The sequence below is a fragment of the Solanum stenotomum genome, chromosome 5, assembly GCF_019186545.1.
Source record: "Solanum stenotomum isolate F172 chromosome 5, ASM1918654v1, whole genome shotgun sequence".
Lineage (NCBI taxonomy): Eukaryota > Viridiplantae > Streptophyta > Magnoliopsida > Solanales > Solanaceae > Solanum > Solanum stenotomum.
The window spans coordinates 47,099,658-47,119,739 of NC_064286.1; the positions used below are offsets into that span (position 1 = coordinate 47,099,658).

Below are 20,082 nucleotides of genomic sequence, written 5' to 3' on the forward strand. Positions count from 1 at the left end.
CCACCCCCACCCCCAAAAAAAAATTAAGTTTGTTTTTAAAAAATATTTTCAATTTCAACAATTATTTTCTAAAAAAATATTTGACATACAAATTAATCATATATTTATAAGAATATTTTATTGAAATGTGATATAGTCCGTTCTTTCTTTAATTATATTTAAATCTTGAATGTAAAAATATTTTTTCATAATAAAATTTATGTGATATAAATTCAAATTAGTCAGATTTTAATAATATCGAATAGGAACAAAGTTAAAAGTGAAGGAGTTCCTTATTATCATCTTATCACAGCATATGGTCTTTCGGCGGTTTCAAAAGGAATATGAATTAAAAATCGTTAAATATTCCTATTTCACAGCGATTTTATTTCTTACATTATTCAGGTATCAATCCACTCAATTTACGCGATACTTTACATACTTCGAGGGTAGACAATTTTCTTTTTTAATTTTAATTTTTTCATGTCTTATAAGTATTCTAAATTATTAATCATCGTATTTTTTATTTTAGTTTATATGATTTATTCTTTAGTCAGTTCAAAAATAATTTAGCACAATTCTATATTTAATAACAATTAAATTTTAAAATATTTGTTTTATCTTTAATAAAATATTTTATAGCCTCATAAATATCTGCAACTTATTTTAGATAGTAAATTTCAATTCTTAAGCTTTATGTCAAATCAAATTATTCATATAAATTAAAACAAAAAACATAAATTTATTAAAAAACTATTACTCCTCTAAAAAATTATTTCTCAAAATACAAACGATACCACGTAAACTAGATCAACGTACAAACTAGTAAATTCTGTTTGGTTGATTGAAAAGTTATAATAATGCCTCCCCCAAACAAACACAGAATCATCAAAATTCAAACACCAAATGGAATCAAAGTTAAGGATCGATGACTTGGAACAATCACAACCGCTGATTTCTTAAAAAAATCCCAAATCATAGTAACCTTCGAAGCATCTTACTCCATTCGGTAAGCCATCATGTAATCCTTTTTTCGGTCTATTTTTATTTGTTTAAAATATTAAAAATAATTGTTCAATTAAGATATAATTTATTATTTTACTTTTTAATATTTAGATAATTTATAATTAATAAGAATGATATTGTAAAATTATTCATCTATTTATTACTTCATCTGTTGTTTCAGTTTATATGACACATTTCTATATTAAGTAACAATTTAATTTTAAAATATTTATTTTATCTTTAATAAAATTATTTATAGTCACACAAATTTTTATTAATCATTTTAAATTATAAGTTTTTAAAATTTTTTTTTTTTCAGACTTTGTGACGAAGCAAATTAATTCACATGAAATGGGACGAAAGAGTATTTCTCAAAAAATATGACAAAATTAAACCTCCCACAAATAAAGATGAACGGAGGAAGTAATTATATCCCCTCTTATCTTCTCGCGATGTCCAACGCCACGCGGCAACCCGACCTGGTTAGATAAGGCCCAATCCAAGACCATGACCCGGCCCAATCTACCCCTTATAAAACGAACCGAACCCTCCCATGCAATTCTCGCTCATTTCACAGTTGTTTACAGTTTTCCTAAACGGAACTCTACCATCTCTTTTTTCCGGTTACCGTTTAGGTTTCCGACCAATTTTCTTCTTCTCCGGTGAACTATTCCGGTTAAAAGTTGTATGGTGGGGTGTTTGTTTGAATCTTAGGTTTGTTTTTCTGTTGGTTTTGAGTTTTAATTCTTTGTTTTGATTAAGAAAATTTGCTTCTTCTGAAGTCGTTGTGGGGATATTCGGGTCGTGTAAGAGTGTGTTAGAAGGTGATTATCTTTTGATTAAGTTCTTTTTTTGCTTCTTTTGAGGGGGTAGCCGGGGCTCTGGCCTCGGCGGGTTCTAAAGCCCCCAGCTATTACAACATTGGTAAACAAATCATTTCTGTATATTAGTTTTACCCATTCTTTGATTCTTTTTTTTAAAGATTTTACGAGATGCCTGCTCTAGGTTGTTGTGTGGAATCTGCTGTTTCCCCTCCTCTTGGCTATTCCTTCCTTTCCACGCCGGAGATTTTTTCCTTCGGCGTACCTCCGTCGACAAACGCTGTCCCTCTTACCACCCATTGGTCACCGGAGCTCTCATCCGATCTGTATCGGGTCGATGGATGGGGTGCTCCGTATTTCACCGTTAATTCTTCCGGTGATATATCTGTCAGGCCCCATGGTACAGATAGCCTTCCTCACCAGGAAATTGATCTCCTTAAGGTTGTAAAGAAGGCTTCCGACCCGATAAATTCTGGTGGGCTCGGGTTACAGCTTCCACTCGTTGTTCGGTTCCCTGATGTTTTGAAGAACCGATTGGAGTCTCTTCAATCGGCCTTTGATTACGCTGTTCAATCTGAAGGATATGAGGCTCATTACCAAGGTGTTTATCCTGTTAAATGCAATCAGGACCGGTTCGTTGTTGAAGATATTGTCAAATTCGGGTCGGGTTTCCGGTTTGGTCTTGAAGCTGGGTCAAAACCAGAGCTCCTCTTAGCTATGAGCTCTCTATGCAAGGGCAGCTCGGAGGGTCTTCTTGTATGCAACGGATTCAAGGATGCAGAGTACATCTCACTTGCTTTGGTTGCAAGAAAGCTCCAATTGAACACGGTGATTGTGCTTGAACAAGAGGAGGAGCTTGATTTGGTGATTGACATCAGCCGTAAAATGGCGGTCCGGCCTGTGATTGGGCTCCGGGCTAAGCTTAGGACCAAACATTCCGGTCATTTTGGATCCACTTCTGGAGAGAAAGGTAAGTTTGGGCTTACAACAACTCAGATCCTTCGTGTGGTGAGGAAACTCGAAGAATCCGGAATGTTGGATTGTCTTCAGCTGCTGCATTTCCATATTGGATCTCAGATCCCTTCAACGGCGTTGCTTGCTGATGGTGTTGGTGAGGCTGCTCAGGTTTATTCTGAGTTGGTCCGCCTTGGTGCTGGCATGAAATTCATTGATATTGGCGGTGGGCTTGGAATTGACTACGATGGTACCAAATCTTCCGATTCTGATGTTTCCGTCGGATATGGCCTTCAGGATTACGCCTCTACAGTTGTTCAAGCTGTCCGGTTTGTTTGTGACCGGAAGAACGTGAAGCATCCGGTGATCTGCAGCGAAAGTGGCAGAGCAATAGTATCTCATCACTCTGTTCTGATATTTGAAGCTGTGTCTTCAACTACTACACGCTCTCAAGAGTTGTCCTCAATGAGTCTCCACTCCTTCGTGGAGAAACTCAATGATGATGCTCGTGCTGATTACCGGAATCTATCTGCTGCTGCGATTCGCGGAGAGTACGATACCTGTATGCTTTATGCCGATCAGTTGAAACAGAGATGTGTGGAGCAGTTCAAAGATGGTAATTTGGACATCGAACAGCTTGCTGCCGTAGATGCCGTCTGTGACTTTGTATCAAAAGCTATTGGGGCTTCTGACCCTGTTCGCACATATCATGTGAATCTGTCCGTTTTCACTTCAATTCCTGATTTCTGGGCAATCGACCAACTATTCCCGATTGTTCCCATCCACAAGCTAGACGAACGTCCTTCAGCTCGGGGAATTCTATCCGACTTGACATGTGACAGTGATGGAAAGATCGATAAATTCATCGGAGGCGAGTCAAGCTTGCCTCTCCATGAATTGGGAAATGGAAATGGTGCGCCTTATTATCTGGGAATGTTTTTAGGCGGGGCATATGAGGAAGCCCTCGGGGGACTCCATAATCTGTTTGGCGGACCGAGCGTCTTGCGTGTGTCGCAAAGCGACAGCCCTCACAGCTTCGCTGTAACATATGCAGTCCCTGGGCCGTCCTGTGCTGACGTTCTCCGAGCAATGCAGCACGAACCTGAACTCATGTTCGAGACACTCAAGCACCGTGCGGAGGAATTCATACACAAGGAAGAAGAAGAAGAAGAAGAAGATAAGGAAGTGGCATTTGCATCATTGGCCAGCAGCCTAAATCAGTCGTTCCACAACATGCCTTATCTTGCGCCACATTCGTCTTGCTGCTTTAGTGCTGCTGCAAACAGCGGTGGGTATTACTATTGCAATGATGAGAATATTGTTGGTGTTGGCGCAGAATGTGCAATAGGGGAGGAAGAGTTTTGGCCATACTGCGTTGCTTAAAGAGTTTCAGGTCATTTTCAGATTCCGCCATTGCTCCTTTTTTTTTTTTTGTTGTTCGTAATAAAGTTTGTCTGTTTCATTAGCTACGGTATGTTAAATTTATGTCATTTTTGGTGTAATTTCTTAGTTATGGAGAAAGTAAGGAATTGTTCAATCTCTTTGTGTAGTTTTCTCCTCCATCTTATGTAATCTTCTCCTTATTAAATGAAATTTTACTTCAGAATTTAGTGTTTTTCTTCTTCCAATTACTATTTAGACTCTGTTTAGGATTTGAATAGTTACTTTTTTCCTTACTGCAGTTCCATCAATACTGGTTTCTAAACTTCTCTTTTCAAATTATCATAACACTCCGTTTGGATGATTGTTACATATTATTTCACAAAGTAATCTATTGTTTTAACGAAGGGAAAAGAGTTTGAAACATACTTCTATTTTGATCGAAATTGTTGTTAAGATATCAAATTTTATGGATGACTTTTTACCCCCTGCATTATCTAATAATGTATTTTAAAGGTATATATGTGCTCACGTGGATACATTACTATTTAAAATGATGCAATATTTATGATTTTCACGTAGATACATATATACCTTCAAAATACACTACTAAATAGTACATAGGGTAAAATGTACTATTAAATAGTACATGGGATAAAAGATCATTTTTAAAATTTGGTATCGTAACAACAATTTCAGCCAAAGGTAAAATATTTTTCCCTTTAATGAATTCAAATGTTTGAATAAATTGTATCACATGACGTTGCTATGTTACACATTAATAATTTGAATAATAAACTCAAAAGGAAAGTAAGGTACGAGATAGAGTTATTATAAAAAAGGTATACATTGACTATACAATATATAGCTTGTGAAAAGTCATATTAAGTATACGCTGACACAATATAGTTTACTTATACCTGAGCTATATATTGACCATACATTATGACTACACTCAAAAAATTGAATATAACTTAACTATATATGAATTAAAATTTGCGGGTGAGTTTATATAATTCGTGGGGGCACGTTTGTATAATTCAGTTATTTTTGTATAAACTCAAAATAATGAATTTATACATACACAAACATCTGATCTTTAAACAGTTATACAAAAGTTGTACAAATTGCATTATATAAATTCTGAATTATACAAACATACGAATTATATAAATTCGAAACCTCAACCCACATAATTATTACTGAATATTTATCACGACTAGTAATTGACTTTAACTATAACTATTAATTATTATGACTAATTAACTAGTATATGCTTATTTTACAATATAATTTTCCCTATTTAAAATAACAATACAATAGCAAACAACGGGTAACAACCATCCAAACAAGATGCAAGCCAAAGAGGTTGGTAGTAGGTAGAGAACAAAATATGGTTTGGTGCGATGATTCTGGGCTTAAATTCGTTTATTAGGAAATGTTGAATGGTACCAAAAAGATGCCAAAAAGGGTTTTTGGGACCTGGGATTGTGGTCCTTATTCTACAATGATATAAAGGTCTAAATAATTGTTACTACTCCCTGCATTCCTTTTTATATGTTATTTATTTCTATAAATAATTAATTCATAATACTTGTCATTTTATAAAATTAATACATAAATTAATATATTGTTTCTTTTTTATTTTTGTGAGTTATTAGCTTTGAAAATATATATTTGACCAACTTAGAAAAGTTAAGTAAATAATTCATGTTCATTGGTTAAATTAATTAATCAAAATAAATTAATTCATATTCATTGATTGAAAACTTGAGTTCCAAAAAAATTAAATAAGGGTAGAAGGGTAAAATTACATAATTTCTTAATGCAAGTGCAAAGTAAAAATGTGACATATAAAAAGGAACGGAGGGAGTACCATTTAATACTCTCTGTTCTAATTTATGTAATACTTTTCGGCTTTCGAAATTTAAATAAATTTACCTTTGACAGTAAATTTTTCATATATCTTTTAAATATTTTGAATTGTTAATTATTGTGACTTAAAATACTTTTTACGTAATATACGTAAATTTTCGATCAAACTTAACTTATTTAACTTTCGAAAAACAAAAAATGTCACATAAATTGAAATAAAAGGAGTAATAATTATATGCAAAGTACTTGGCTGCTAAAATTACAGTATCTTCTGGGGATCTCATCTTAGTTCAGTGCATATGTTTGTGGGCCAATCATAAATCATGTGGTTCTACTCAAATTGTGCTAACTTATTTTATCTTTAATTTAACTACACTACTCATGTTAGCTCAATTGATACTTTGGCACAATTTTTTTAATTTTTTTTTCTTTTAATTGGATGTATCAAATTTTGAAGAGTCGTGTTGAATAGTTTTCTACTCTAGTTTTGAGAATGATAAAATATTTTAGGGAGTCATTCACACCAATGTTCATATTTTGAGGTGGTGTTTAAAATTCCTAGATAATTTACTTAGGAATTTCAAAAAAAAAAATCAGATAATATTTACTTATAAAAGTTTTTCATTGAATTTTGTTTAGTAGAAAAATATGCAGGAAATTAGATTATTTGCAAAAAAAAATAAAAATTGGTGTAATCTCCAGATAAATTCTCAAGTAATTTTATTTTTTTTATTATTATATAGAGACAATGAGTTTGATGAGTTGGATAATTTTTTATTTATTTAAATGACAGTTTAATGAGTAGAAAAAAATGTAGGAAATTAGATTATTTGCAATTTTTTAAATCAAATAGGTTGTGTCTTTGATATGTTCTAGGGGTGTGGCAAAATCAAACCCAACTCGTCCAACCCGTTTAAGTTTGGGAGGGAGGGTGATGGTTATTGACCTACCTATTCATGAGTTTAACTCATTTCAACCCAATTTTTGGTATGTAATTCGAAATGACTGGTGAGAAATCTTGTCAAAATATTTTAATTTTTTTTTCAATTTGATATGTTATATATAGCTATAATAATTTTGTTTTATTAAGTACTAAAATATTTTAAAAGGCCGAGTAAAACAAATTAATCTTCGTAAAAATCAGATTAGGTTGATCTTGACATATTATGTAACTTATCACCTAATTCATTTTGACCCAACCCGTTTAGAGCCTAACAAAATTGAGTAAAAAGATTCCACTAGAAAAGTGTGATACCTTGGAAAAAGAAGAGATAGAGGAAAAAGGAAGGAAGAATCATTTTAAACAACTACATCCATTGTGTTTGGCCTTTTCTTCTTACCTTTTACTCGTTTGTCCATAAATCAATTATACATATGATATATAAGAGCTATCATGTCATCCAATTCTAAACATTGACTTTTTTTTATTCGGTGTCTCATATAATTGAAATGTTTATCACAAAAAGCTCATTCAGGGGAACGCTCCTTATAAAAAAAAACTATATATTAAAATTCAAATTAAAACCTTTAACTAACAGAAAAATAGCTTCATCTACCATGTACAAATTACAATATTACAACCTTCAACAGTTATGGACAATTCTAGTTTAATTTGGCGCAGTGTGCACCCATTATGTTGTAATTGAGCAATAAATCCTACTATCATTAATTATATATACACATATGTAATGAAACATGAACATTGTTCATTTTAGGTTATTTTATTCTGAATTCTAGATTCGTCTTTAATAAAAATTCTATATTAATTATGCATCAGGGCAAAATATATTGACAACATTTTAAGTTTGCCACTAAATTTTATGTTGATATTCAAATTATGACATGTTTTAATTGAATACTTCAGAAACACACGATAAAATTTTATTAAACATATTTGGATTATATTTAATTTTGAGAAGTTCCAATGCACAACTGTCCATTACTTTGATGAGTGAATCACATAAAATATATATGTCTCCTTGTTTTATATTACATATTAGCATCAATCAGAACATGCATGAGGTTAATGCTATAATTAATTAAAGAATTAGATGATATATTATACTAGTTAACTTATTCACATAATGGACGTTTGAGAACAAGCGTAAAAGAATTCTAAGTCACATGTATAATAAAATCACTTTATCATATATTCTGATGCCCAATTAAAATACATAATAATTTAAGTATCAAAATAAAATTTACTTGAAAAATTTAAAAGATCGTCGATCTTGCGTCTAGAATATCTCTCTATATATAAGGATGTGGTTCTTGTCATCAATTCTTCACCTCCAAGTATTAGGTAGTTGTTGAGAATATATATGGAACATTAAAACCGTGGCCATTAAATGTGTAAATATATGCTATTCTTTAAGATGGATTTTGGACATATATGGATGGAAGGCCAGCTCTACTTAGGAAAGGGACTAGGACCTTCTTTCTTTTTTTCATTCAATTTGATATTTGATATTTGTATTAGGGTTCGATTAAATTAAAATTTGTGTATTATAGAATATTTCTGAAATCCACGCTCCTAATTGAATTATTTTCATTTTCGAGCCTCGAACACAAAATCTCCCCATGTTTAGGTTTGGCAACTTGGGATCTCAACTTCACAATTACATTGCTAAATAAGTTTTTGAGTGTTGACTGTTGAGAAGTTTGTGTGGAATAAATTATTTTGTTTTCTAGTTGGAAGACAAAAGCCAAAATAAAGAAAGAGCTGCCACGAAATCCAAAATAAGTTTTCTGTTCAATTTGCAACTGCTCGTCTTTGTATGATGAAAAAGTTTTCTGATTCTATCTAATCCACAACTCATGGACACCAAAAATCCAATTCTGAAGAAGCAAAGATTGAAATTTAATTTATAACACAAATATCAATTGTTTTGATAAATTAAATTTATATAAGAATATGTTAACTGTTATAAAATTAGAGCAATATATATCTGTAGAAATCTCACGAGTATGGAGAAATCAAGATTTGTATTGATAAAAATAATGTTGAGCTACAAGCTCCTTATATAGGAGAAGAGTCTTATTCTAGGTATACTAGGAATTCTACTATAACACACATATATTATTTACATGAGTAGTATTATACTATAACTCAAATACCTTATCCTAGTCGACTTTAGCCTCCTACACGAAATAGTAGCTTAGTCGTACATAATTTAGGATTCAGTAGTCTAGTCCTAGTATGACTCCAACTCTAACTCTAACTCGTCAGCCAGCTTCAATGGACCTGTTCCATTAGGCTTCAGGCTTCCTTCAACACTTCCCCTTAAGCTAGTGAGTGGAGGAATTGTAACTCCTAGTTTGCTGCGAAAAAACCTGTTTTGTTAAGGCTTTGGTATGAATATCAGCTAGTTGAAACTGAGTACGAAGTTGTCCCCTGGCCACTTCTCACGAACAAAATGATAGTCCATTTTAACATGTTAGGTTTTAGCATGCATAACTGGATTAACCGTCATGTACAAGACACTCATGTTATTACAATACAATGTAGGAACATATCGAAGGAACACTCCAAGGTCATGAATAATATACATGATCCAAGTCATCTCTACTACCGTGGAGGCTAGTGCTCTATACTCAGCTTTAGCATTCGATCGGGCTACCGTGGTCTGTTTCTTGGAAGTCCAAAAAATACAATTTGCACCTAGGTAGATGCTATAACATGTAGTTGATCTCCTAGTGGTGGTACAACCTCCTCAATCAACATCTGAGTATCCATACAACCTATTTGGTGATTGCGAAATAATTCTGAATCTAAAGTGTAGAGTACCTTTGATGTACCTGAGAATCCGTTTTACCCTTTGAAGATGTTCAATGTTTGGGTTTTGCATAAACTGGCTTGCTAAATTCACAGCATGAGTAATATCAGGTTTTGTGAGGGTCAAATACTGAAGACTCCCTACTATCATTCTATACAAGGAGGCATCTACAAGACTTTCCACAACTTCATGCAAACCATGCTTTTGAGCCAAATTAGTGGCTACAACCTTTGCCAAAGTCATCTCTGTCTTGGCTAGTAGCTCAACAACATACTTGCTTTGACTTTAGTGAATTCCTCCTTCAAAATACTTAACCTCAACTCCTAAAAAGAAGTGTAAAGGGCCAAGATCTTTCATAGCAAACTCCTTTCCAAGTTGTAGAACCAACTTTGAGACATGTGATGGATTACTTCCTGTGACAATAATATCATCCACATATAACAAGAGAAATATTTTGCCTTTGTGAGTTAGCAAAGTAAATAAGGAAGGGTCAACCTTACTACAAATGAAACCAAGGTGTAAGAGATGTATGTTAAACCTATCAAACCAGGCTCTTGGTGCTTGTTTAAAACCATACAATGCCTTTTTAAGTAGACACACATGCTGAGGATACTTGGGATCAATAAATTCAGGAGGTTGACTAATGTACACCTCCTCTTGTAGGAAATCATGGAGAAAAACATTTTTGACATCTAACTTCCCACTTTGAGCTTACAACAATGGAAAGAACTACCCTAATAGTTGTGGCTTTAACCACAGGGCTAAATGTTTCTTCAAAGTCTACCCCTTCAAGCAGCGAGAATCCCCTTGCCACAAGTCTGGCCTTGTATCTCTATTGTTCCATCAACTTTTAATTTTGTCTTGAACATCCATTTTGAGCCAACCAAATTTATACCAGGAGATTTGAGCACCAATATCCATGTTTTGTTAGTATGTAAGGCATTGATTTCCTCCTAGATTGCTGCAAGCCAATGAGGTGACCATGAGATTTGACATGTTCCATCAGGCTTCAATTCTCCTTCAAATATGATTCGAAGTGTATTTAAATATGAAATTCTCTTATGCCTCTGTTTATAATATTACATAAAGGTATATAAAATAATAATTATAAACATGACATTAATTATGAAAATGAAAATTATAAAGAAAGGTTATGAAGGTGTGGAAATTAATGTCATAATAATGAAAAGTAGTGGAAGATTTATTCTAAAATAGCAGACATCCACAATTATTAGTTTCATAGCATTGACAGTTTAAAATAACATCTTTTGTTGTTATGAGTAACTTCTTTTCAAATTAACTCATGTTGTCTCAATTAGTAGGTTGCTAATTATGTGAGGCATTTTGAAAAGGGAGTATTCCTCCATTTCAATTGAATTGAATCCTTTTTATTTGACATGTAGTTTAAGATGGTATAAATTTTCTCAAAATTTTATAATCTTTAACTTAAAGATAAATTTTATAGTCATATTAGTTGTCCATTTTCTCTTTTGCACGCTCCTTAAGAAAAATAAAATAAAAAGGATAATTTTACTAATTTACTCCTTAACAGGAAATTTTTTGAAGCTTTACAAAACTTGCTTACACTTTCAAATATGAATTAATTCTAAAGGGTAAAATGAGAAAACATTAATTTATTCTCTCTTTGTAAAATTGATAAATAATTTGGTATAACTATTTTTAATAATGTAGATAACTAATAAATGGGATGAAGGAAGTATCAAAATATCACAAGTTAAAATTAAAGAGTTACCAAAAATAAGAAAATACAAATTCTTTATAAAACGAACTAAAAAAAATAAAAATAAACCAACAAAAAGAGTAAATACTAAATAGTACTCCCTCCAGAGATTCTCAAGAAAAATGACGAATTTATATTTATTTATACCATAGTAGAAGAGGCTAGAATGGAATTAAAGGGAAATTTTATCATTTAAGTGTTAAATTATTTTTAAAAATTCAATAATTTAATATATTTTAAAATTACATAACATGTATTATAAATTACAATAATTAATAACTTAAATTATTTATAAAAACATATAAAAAATGCACAGTCAAATAAATATTTGATTGACTCTCCAAATTCTATCCATGCTACATAAATAATTGGGACCAAAGGAGTAAAAACATTTACAATAATTTATTTATTTGCAAATCATAATAATTAACAACTTAAAATAATAATTTTTTAAAATTTTTTTTATGGTCAAACAATTTCTTTACTGACTCTCGAATTCTATATGTGTCACATAAATTGGGATATAAAGAGTAACATATATTGCACCTGTGTCATATAAAATAGTACGATCAAAGAAAAATTTGATTGACCCTCCAAATTTCATCTGTATCACATAAATTTGAAAAGAGGCAGTAAAGACATTTATATAATCAAAAAGACATTTTCAATAAAATATATATTTGCAAAATATGTTAAAGTAAAATAAATTACAATAAGTAATAATTTAAATTATTTTAAAAAATACGAAATGACGGTCCATTTTTTTTTATCAACTCTAATTTTCTTTTAATCTATATCATAAATTAAAATATAAAAACAATGTATATTGAACTTGTGCTGATATAAACCACAAAATATGTGGTTTTATTTAGGTTGGAAGACAAATTGGAGAAGAATTGAGTTTTTGACTTTTGACTTGATATTTTCCTAAATTTGACTCATTAAGATGTTTGTGGTTAGCAAGTTGGTTGATTTTGACCAACCACCTATATATATTTCTAGTTTAAAATGTTGACCATAATAAGTCTCCCAACTAATTATGAGTTTATTATATTTTTACTTATAAATTTATATTTGTTATATTATAATTTTAATAATTTTAACACATAAATTTATATTTGGCAATTAAAATATATAAACCCAATTTCTTAAAGCTCCACCTGCCACCGGATCCGGCTTCACTCCATTACCCGTTTCCTCCATTTTGTCAAGTGCACATCTAGATCAGAGACATGTGTTTTATTTAAAGTTTAAATGTCAAGATTAATTATATTAACAAATATCATAACCATAGTTGAGTTAACAATTTTAGAAAGCTACTCTCCAAATTTGATAAGAATTACAATATATCCATACAAAATCTAATATTTATTAATATCATTAGTTCACCTTAAATTTTTATATTTAAATATGAAAATATAAAAATTCTTCTCACCATATTAGTTAAAAGCTTTTGAAAATCAGTTTTTGCTATTTACGTATTTAATTTCCTCTCAAGATATATAAATTACGAAGAAGAATTATAATTCCTCATACACATTTGCAGTTTCTTCTTTACCTTCTCTTTTCTATTCTTTTCTTTAAATTTGTTGGGCAAATGCTAGTAAGAATTGGGTTTTACCAATGGGTGGGTAACAATATATGACCAACGTTACGGTACTTTACAATATATTCCATACAAAATTTGATATTTATTAATGATATTAATAAATATCAAATTTTGTATGGAATATATTGTAATTTTTACTAAATTTAGAGAGTAGTTTTCTAAAATTAGTTGACTTAACTATGGTTATGATATTTGTTAATATAATATAATTTTGACCTTTAAATTTTAAATAAGACACATGTCTTTCATCTAGACGTGCACTTGACGAAATGGAGGAAAGGGATAATGGAGGGGAGCCGAATCCCCTGCCACCCAACCTCCTTTCCATGAAATAGGCACCCCTTCTTTATCCACTCGAGCTCTATTTCTGATACCTTTTTAATTAATATTTTATACACAATTTACAACTATATGTATCTATTCATAATTGTGTCCGAGATACAATGTATTCAATTGGATTCACATCTATTTAGTATATACATAGATAAATCTCGTTCGTTTCCCTCCATCTCGCTCACCACTTTCACATCTCGCTTGCGTATTTGGTATTCCAAACACATGTCATGAATCACATCAGATAGATGTATATAATGTATATTTAAAGTGATTCACACCGACTTGAAATCTGGTATGAAATTATTAAATAGTGAAATAAAATGTAATTTTTTAAAATTAATTAATATGGTAAGAATACTTGTATAATTAGACATGTTTAATTAAGAGGTTGCCAATCTTGCATCAATGTATGTATAGGTGTGAGATAAGATTATATATATAAGGATGTGGTTCTTGTCATGACTTCTTTTAACTTCCAAGTATTTGGTTGTTGTTGAGAATATATGTGTGTGTGGCAGCTCAAAACTGTGACCATTTAAATATTTCTGTAACCATATGCTATTCTTTAGGATGGATATATATGGGTGTAAATGAATGCCAACTTTCTTGAGGAAGGGACAAGGAAGTTTGCTTTTAGAACCTGCTAAGGGGCAGATTCTTATTTTTCCTTTTTGAGTTTTTGCAACTTGGGAACTCAACACGTTTGATTTACGAATTAAGTTATTTTAAATTTATAATTTAAAAATATATTTTTGATTATTTATTTTACCTAGAAAGTGAGATAAAATAACAACAAATTTGATGAGTTAATTGAGATTAAATTTATATTTTATCGAGTAAATTTTTTGAATAGTCAGTCATGTTTGAAAAATTATCTAATAATATTGTTTTATTTAAAAGTATTTATAAAAGAAATATGAATGAGTTTTCAAAAAATCGATTAAACTTATGGTTTAAGAGAAATCGAATCTCCAAAAGAATAGAGTCCCCACTTAATTTTTAGTAAAAAATCAAGAAAAAATATAAGATTTTTCAAAAGAATTAAACAGATAAAATCAATTGAAAAAAGAAGAAGAAGGGTTCGAAGTTCAATGTACATTCCGAGAAGGTGTTAGGCCCTCGAAATGCCCGCTAACCTGCGGTTGACCGGCGATTTGACTAAGAATGATTTTTAACTAATTTTAAAATTTTAACTAAGTAAAAGAACTCATTTATTTTAAATTATTTATTTCTTACTATTTGTTATTATTTTTTATCATTATTATTATATTATCATTATTTTTTATTATTTGAAATATCTTAAGGGGAAATGAACTAAAAGGGGAATTTTTCTAAAGGGGATAAATTTAAGTGACAAGACTAATATTAAAATAAGAACTAAGTAATAAAATATATATACCTTAAAAAATGAAATGACCATTCTCGGAAATTTAATTAAATTAAACCATAAGATAATCAAAGTGTTAGTTAAATATAACAAAACAAATAAGAGCAAGGAAATGAATATTAAATTTGGGCCTTTGGCCCAAATTCCCTAAATCTTGGACCTGGTGAAATTTCCTTGGGCTTTTGGCCTCATTTGCCTTCAAGAAATCTGTGTATACATTTTATGTATACCACTGTATACGGGCCATATTTTGGGCCTGTATTCTGCCTTTTTTCTTAAATATCAGTTGTTGACCTGTACGCCTGTATATTTTGCATATTCTAGCCCGCAACTTTGGTTTTCCACCTGTATATCACTGCGTTTTTGACCGTATATCACTGTATACAACAAATGTATCAACTCATTTTCCAAATTTTCAGAACATGAAAACTCGTTTCCAGCCCCTATTCATACTCTGAAAACCTGTATTCATTCATTTTTATTTTTTCAGCCCCTGCATTTCGGCTTTTGATCCTGTACTTCTCAATCTATTGGGGCTTGGATTAAAATGTGACTCGAGAAGGTACAGTTGGGCCTCCATGGCCCATTGGAATGAAAAGAAGGGCAGTAAAGTTCCATTCCCTCAAAATCACATGAAACAAAGAAAGGAAAAGGGATTAACATTCATTTTTAAAGAAAAACTTGGAGGTAAAATTTAACCACTATAAGAGTCAAACACACTGATGGCATAATAGTGACACAACTTGACATTAATTACCACTTTATTATATTCTTTTCAAAACGGGACCATGCTACTAAAATAGAAATCAATTGATTGAAACTCTAGAAAATTAAACTTAGCAAATTCCCACGACTTAGACCACCTTCGACATCCAACAGTAACAAACATACATAAATAAATTTAGGAGTCATTCAAAGGGAAGAAAGCAAGGACAAAACCTTATACGAAATCTGTGACCAACAATCAACATTAAGTAATAATGAACCCCCAAAAGATGAGGAAAGGAGCATGTTATATTGTGGACAAATAATATATTTTTATGCGATAATCAAGCCGACTCTACAGAAGGAACTTAATGATGCTAGTTCATTATGCTAAAGGATGGAAATTTTAAGGACAACAACCAGCTAACTCATTTTAGAAGAAAACTATTATTGTATTCAAACAACTAAACATGGCAAACATCTTCATTCAACTTAACATGCTTATAAACACATATAGGTAAAACAAATAAAATATTCATAGAGGATGACATTATCGATTAATAACACCAAATAAAAGAGTAAGCTAAATAAACCGGTTATGTTCATTATTTATTCAAGATGAAGACAAAACTATGTTAAACCGAACACGAATCCTAACTCAGAACTAACCCCATACTACCAACAACGAATAGGACGACCTGAAAACAAACCCATAAAGGAAGGCCGAACATTAATCGGCAAGCATGATGGTCATGAATGCAGGGAGAACACTTCCATCAATATAACCTCAAACAAGCATTAAAACTATTGTTGAAAACAGAGAATGAACAAACAACAAAGGACTATTTAACTAACTTCATCACGAATTCGTAGCCGAACAATGAGTCAGAAACAATCCCAAGTGCAAACATATGAATAACTTCGTGTAGCCAAAAATCAAGCAACAGTACGCTTGCAAGATAAAAAATAAAATTAAAAAAAAAAAAACAATAAAAATGCTTGAGTCAAAATGAGTATTACCTTCCGAAGTGCAGCGAACGAAGACGAAAACGAGCAGGTGGGCAGCGATTCTTCCGCCACACAGATCCGAAACTCGAAACAGCCGACCAAAAGCTTTGAGTTGGCTTTGGAAAGAAAACTTCTCGCTTCTTCGAAATATAAAAAAAGAACCGTCTAAAAATTTTTAGTATAAAATTCGTTCAAAGAAATTTCAACCCTTTTCTTGAGTCCTAATTTTCCAACTCGAAAATTCTCTGTTTTCTTAAAAAAAAATCCCCTCTCCCCTTAATGAACAGGAAAAGATCTCCTATATAGGGGGAAATTAGGGTTGATATTAGGGGGGAAACAGATAGAAATTGGGGCCAACTCGAAATTCAAACTCCAAAAGATCTTTCACCATTTAAGGAAGATAACCTTTTCTCCGAAAAATCACCCCATTCCGGAAGAGGAAAGGGGTAGGACGCGTGCTTGCTTGCTGCTGCTGTGATATTAAATGTGGATAGGGATGTTGCGGANTCCAAAAGATCTTTCATCATTTAAGGAAGACAACCTTTTTTCCGAAAAATCACCCCATTCCGGAAGAGGAAAGGAGTAGGACGCGTGCTTGCTTGCTGCTGCTGTGATATTAAATGTGGATAGGGACGTTGCGGAGAAGACGACAACAAATTACAGAGCACCGATTCACGCGTCCAAGGCGTGAATTTGCTGGGTATTCTGACGGAAAAGGTGTCATTTGGAGTTGTTGTTGTCGTTTCGAGCTGCTAGAATTGACGACGTGAAATCGAGTTTTTGGGTCGGGTCGTGATTTTTTGGTTTTCACGCTTGAAGAAGAAGAACGAGCTACTGTTGGGGTCGAGTATTTTTTGTGGAATTGGGTCGGTTGTTGTTGTTTTAAGTATGTATTATTATATTGTTGGGAATGGGTTATTGAATTGAAGGGATTTGGGTTGGGTTTCTAAAGTGGGCTGGGAGTTCACTGGAATTGGTATGAAAATTGCTAAATTGTTGTTGGGCTGCTGGAAAGGGATTGAATTTGGCCCAAAAAGGGTTTTTTTTAGAGAAAATTGTATATAATAGCAAATTATTAAGGGTAAATCACATAAATCCACTAGTTTAGATCTTAATAACTAAGATTCCCAATAGTTTCAAATATTACTTTCTCTACCATATTTCATGATTAAGATACATGAGTCTGAATCCATGTATCTGTCGAATTTTAAAATTGAGATACAAAATTTATTTATTTAAATTAATTGGTTGTAACATATTTCCTTAACTAGAGGAGTAATTGAGGATTTTCAAAATACATAGATAATTAATTTCATTTTATTATTCTTTGAAATAGTAAATTCATTAATATTATTAATATAAGATAAAAACATGTATATCTTGGTAATGTAATTTGATTAATTTCAAATTATTACTCTTAAAATAATAAATTCATTAATTTGATGTATCTATTATCAATATATGATGTATCCAACAAACTAAACATTTAGATACATGAGTGTCATACAAGTACATTAATTTCATGTATTTGTTATACGTATCTAGTATTAATTTTATGTATAGATATATATATATATATATCTAATATTAATTTCATGTATCTTTTATATGTATCTAGTATGAATTTGATGTATCAAGAATCAATTGCATATGTTATATCCAAAAACATGTATCTTGAATACATAGTAAACATATACATCTAATTATGTATATCTAAATATGGAATATACAAAAAGAAGAAGCATATACATCTAATTATGTGTATCTAAATTTCATACTCCAAAAACATGTATCTCGAATATATAATAAGCATGTACATTTAATTATGTNAGCATACAAATATGAATTTTGTGTTTGCTATATGTGAAAGTTGCTCTTTTTTTTTAAGTGGGTTTAAAGGTTAGGTAAGGAAAGAGTTTGGATTGGAGTTGAGAATTTGGCCCATTTGATTACAATTATAGCCTATTGAATTTAGGAATGTATCCAAATTGAGCTTAATTGGTTATTCGGCTAAAAAATAAATAAATAAAACGAATTAATATAAATTAATTAATGAGCTTCTTAATCTTAGCGAAATGATATAATTAACTTAATTATAAACTAATAACTCATAATAAGTATTAACTAACTAAACCAATTAACCGACTAATTATGTAAAAAAATAAAATCTTTTTGAAACGATTCTCTAATATTTATAAAATACACTAATTATATGCATAATTATATAAAAGATATATTATTATTTAAAATTATAAAAAGTGCAAAACTATTTGAAATAACTTGCAAACTATTCTTTTATATTTATTTTTTTTTCCTGAAATTAATTACTTTAAATCGTTTGAAAATTAAGAAGCTCAAAAATTAATTATTATCCGGGAAGGTCGAAATTGGGTGTCAACAAATATCACTTTTGTTTCTTTTAGAATTATAATATAATTCAACTATTTTTATTTTTCTCAAAATATAGACACAGTAAAAGTATCTTTTTCTTTACTAGTGGGATGCCATGTCACATATTTTTTTGTATAAGATATTAGTGCTTTAGAGTTCAAAAAAAATTTTGTTAAAAAAAAGAAGAAATAATGTGACATGTTATTTCCTTATCAAAGAGAAAGAATGTTTTTATTGTGTCAAATATATTTTGAGGAAAATAAAAATAGTTGAGTGGTATTGTAGTCCTAAAATAAATAAAAGTGATATTACTAGGCAATTTCCCAAAGTGACTATTCAAATTCAAGTAATTTAAGCATCTTTCGAATTAAGTAATACGACTTGCATTCTAATCAGATATCAATTCATGCTAAATCATCATGTGTGATCCTGTTCCAGATTTAAATAAGCATAAACTAACATAAAGAATGATTTTTTTCATAATCAAATCAAATTTTAATCCAACAAACAACCTAAAATCAAGCTAAACGATCTCGGAATGTCGAAAATGACATTGTCCACGACCTAAAGTCAAATTTTAATATTAGCTGTATTATGTAGTTTACCCGTATAATTCAGTTGAGAGTATTACTTAGTACCGAGCAGATATAGGGATGTAGGCTCACCTGTCAATAAGGACTGAGACCTTTAGTAGCAATTCCTAAGTCTTAGAACTACGTGCCAACGTAGGTTTTAAGGGTCACCCATCAGACCAAGACTAACACCTTAGTCCTTTTTGGACATCAACTTATTAGTGGATCCACGTTAGACAATGTCCATAACCCTACAAAGTACATAACACCCTTCAAGCTTGGGTACAAGTTGGACTTCATTTAGCTCAGAATGAATATGTCGGTTAATAGTATCTCCCACAATTCAGTCTCAAATATTTGATAACCTTATATTTCAGTTTACTCAGTACAATGTTGATTAGTTACATGCTTATTACTTGATCATTGCATCCGCTCATTTATTTAAGTTTATATTCAGTTTAGCATCTTAGATTTATCATATTGAGCTTGTTAGATTATTGTGTCTATCTCACATACTCTGTACATTCAAAGTACTGACCCCAC

General features: G+C 31.2%; 1 protein-coding gene across 1 annotated transcript; it reads left to right on the forward strand.

Moving 5' to 3' along the window:
* Positions 1 to 1,533: 1,533 nt before the first annotated feature.
* On the forward strand, positions 1,534 to 4,369 carry LOC125864496 (arginine decarboxylase-like). Its single transcript, XM_049544519.1, has one exon. The coding sequence runs from the start codon at positions 1,977 to 1,979 to the stop codon at positions 4,140 to 4,142; it is 2,166 nt and encodes a 721-aa protein (XP_049400476.1). The 5' UTR covers positions 1,534 to 1,976; the 3' UTR covers positions 4,143 to 4,369.
* The last annotated feature ends 15,713 nt before the right edge of the window (positions 4,370 to 20,082 follow it).

What these genes read in the sequence shown, in the direction of transcription:
- LOC125864496 (XM_049544519.1), top strand. Translation starts at nt 1,977, where the DNA reads ATGCCTGCTCTAGGTTGTTGTGTGGAATCTGCTGTTTCCCCTCCTCTT.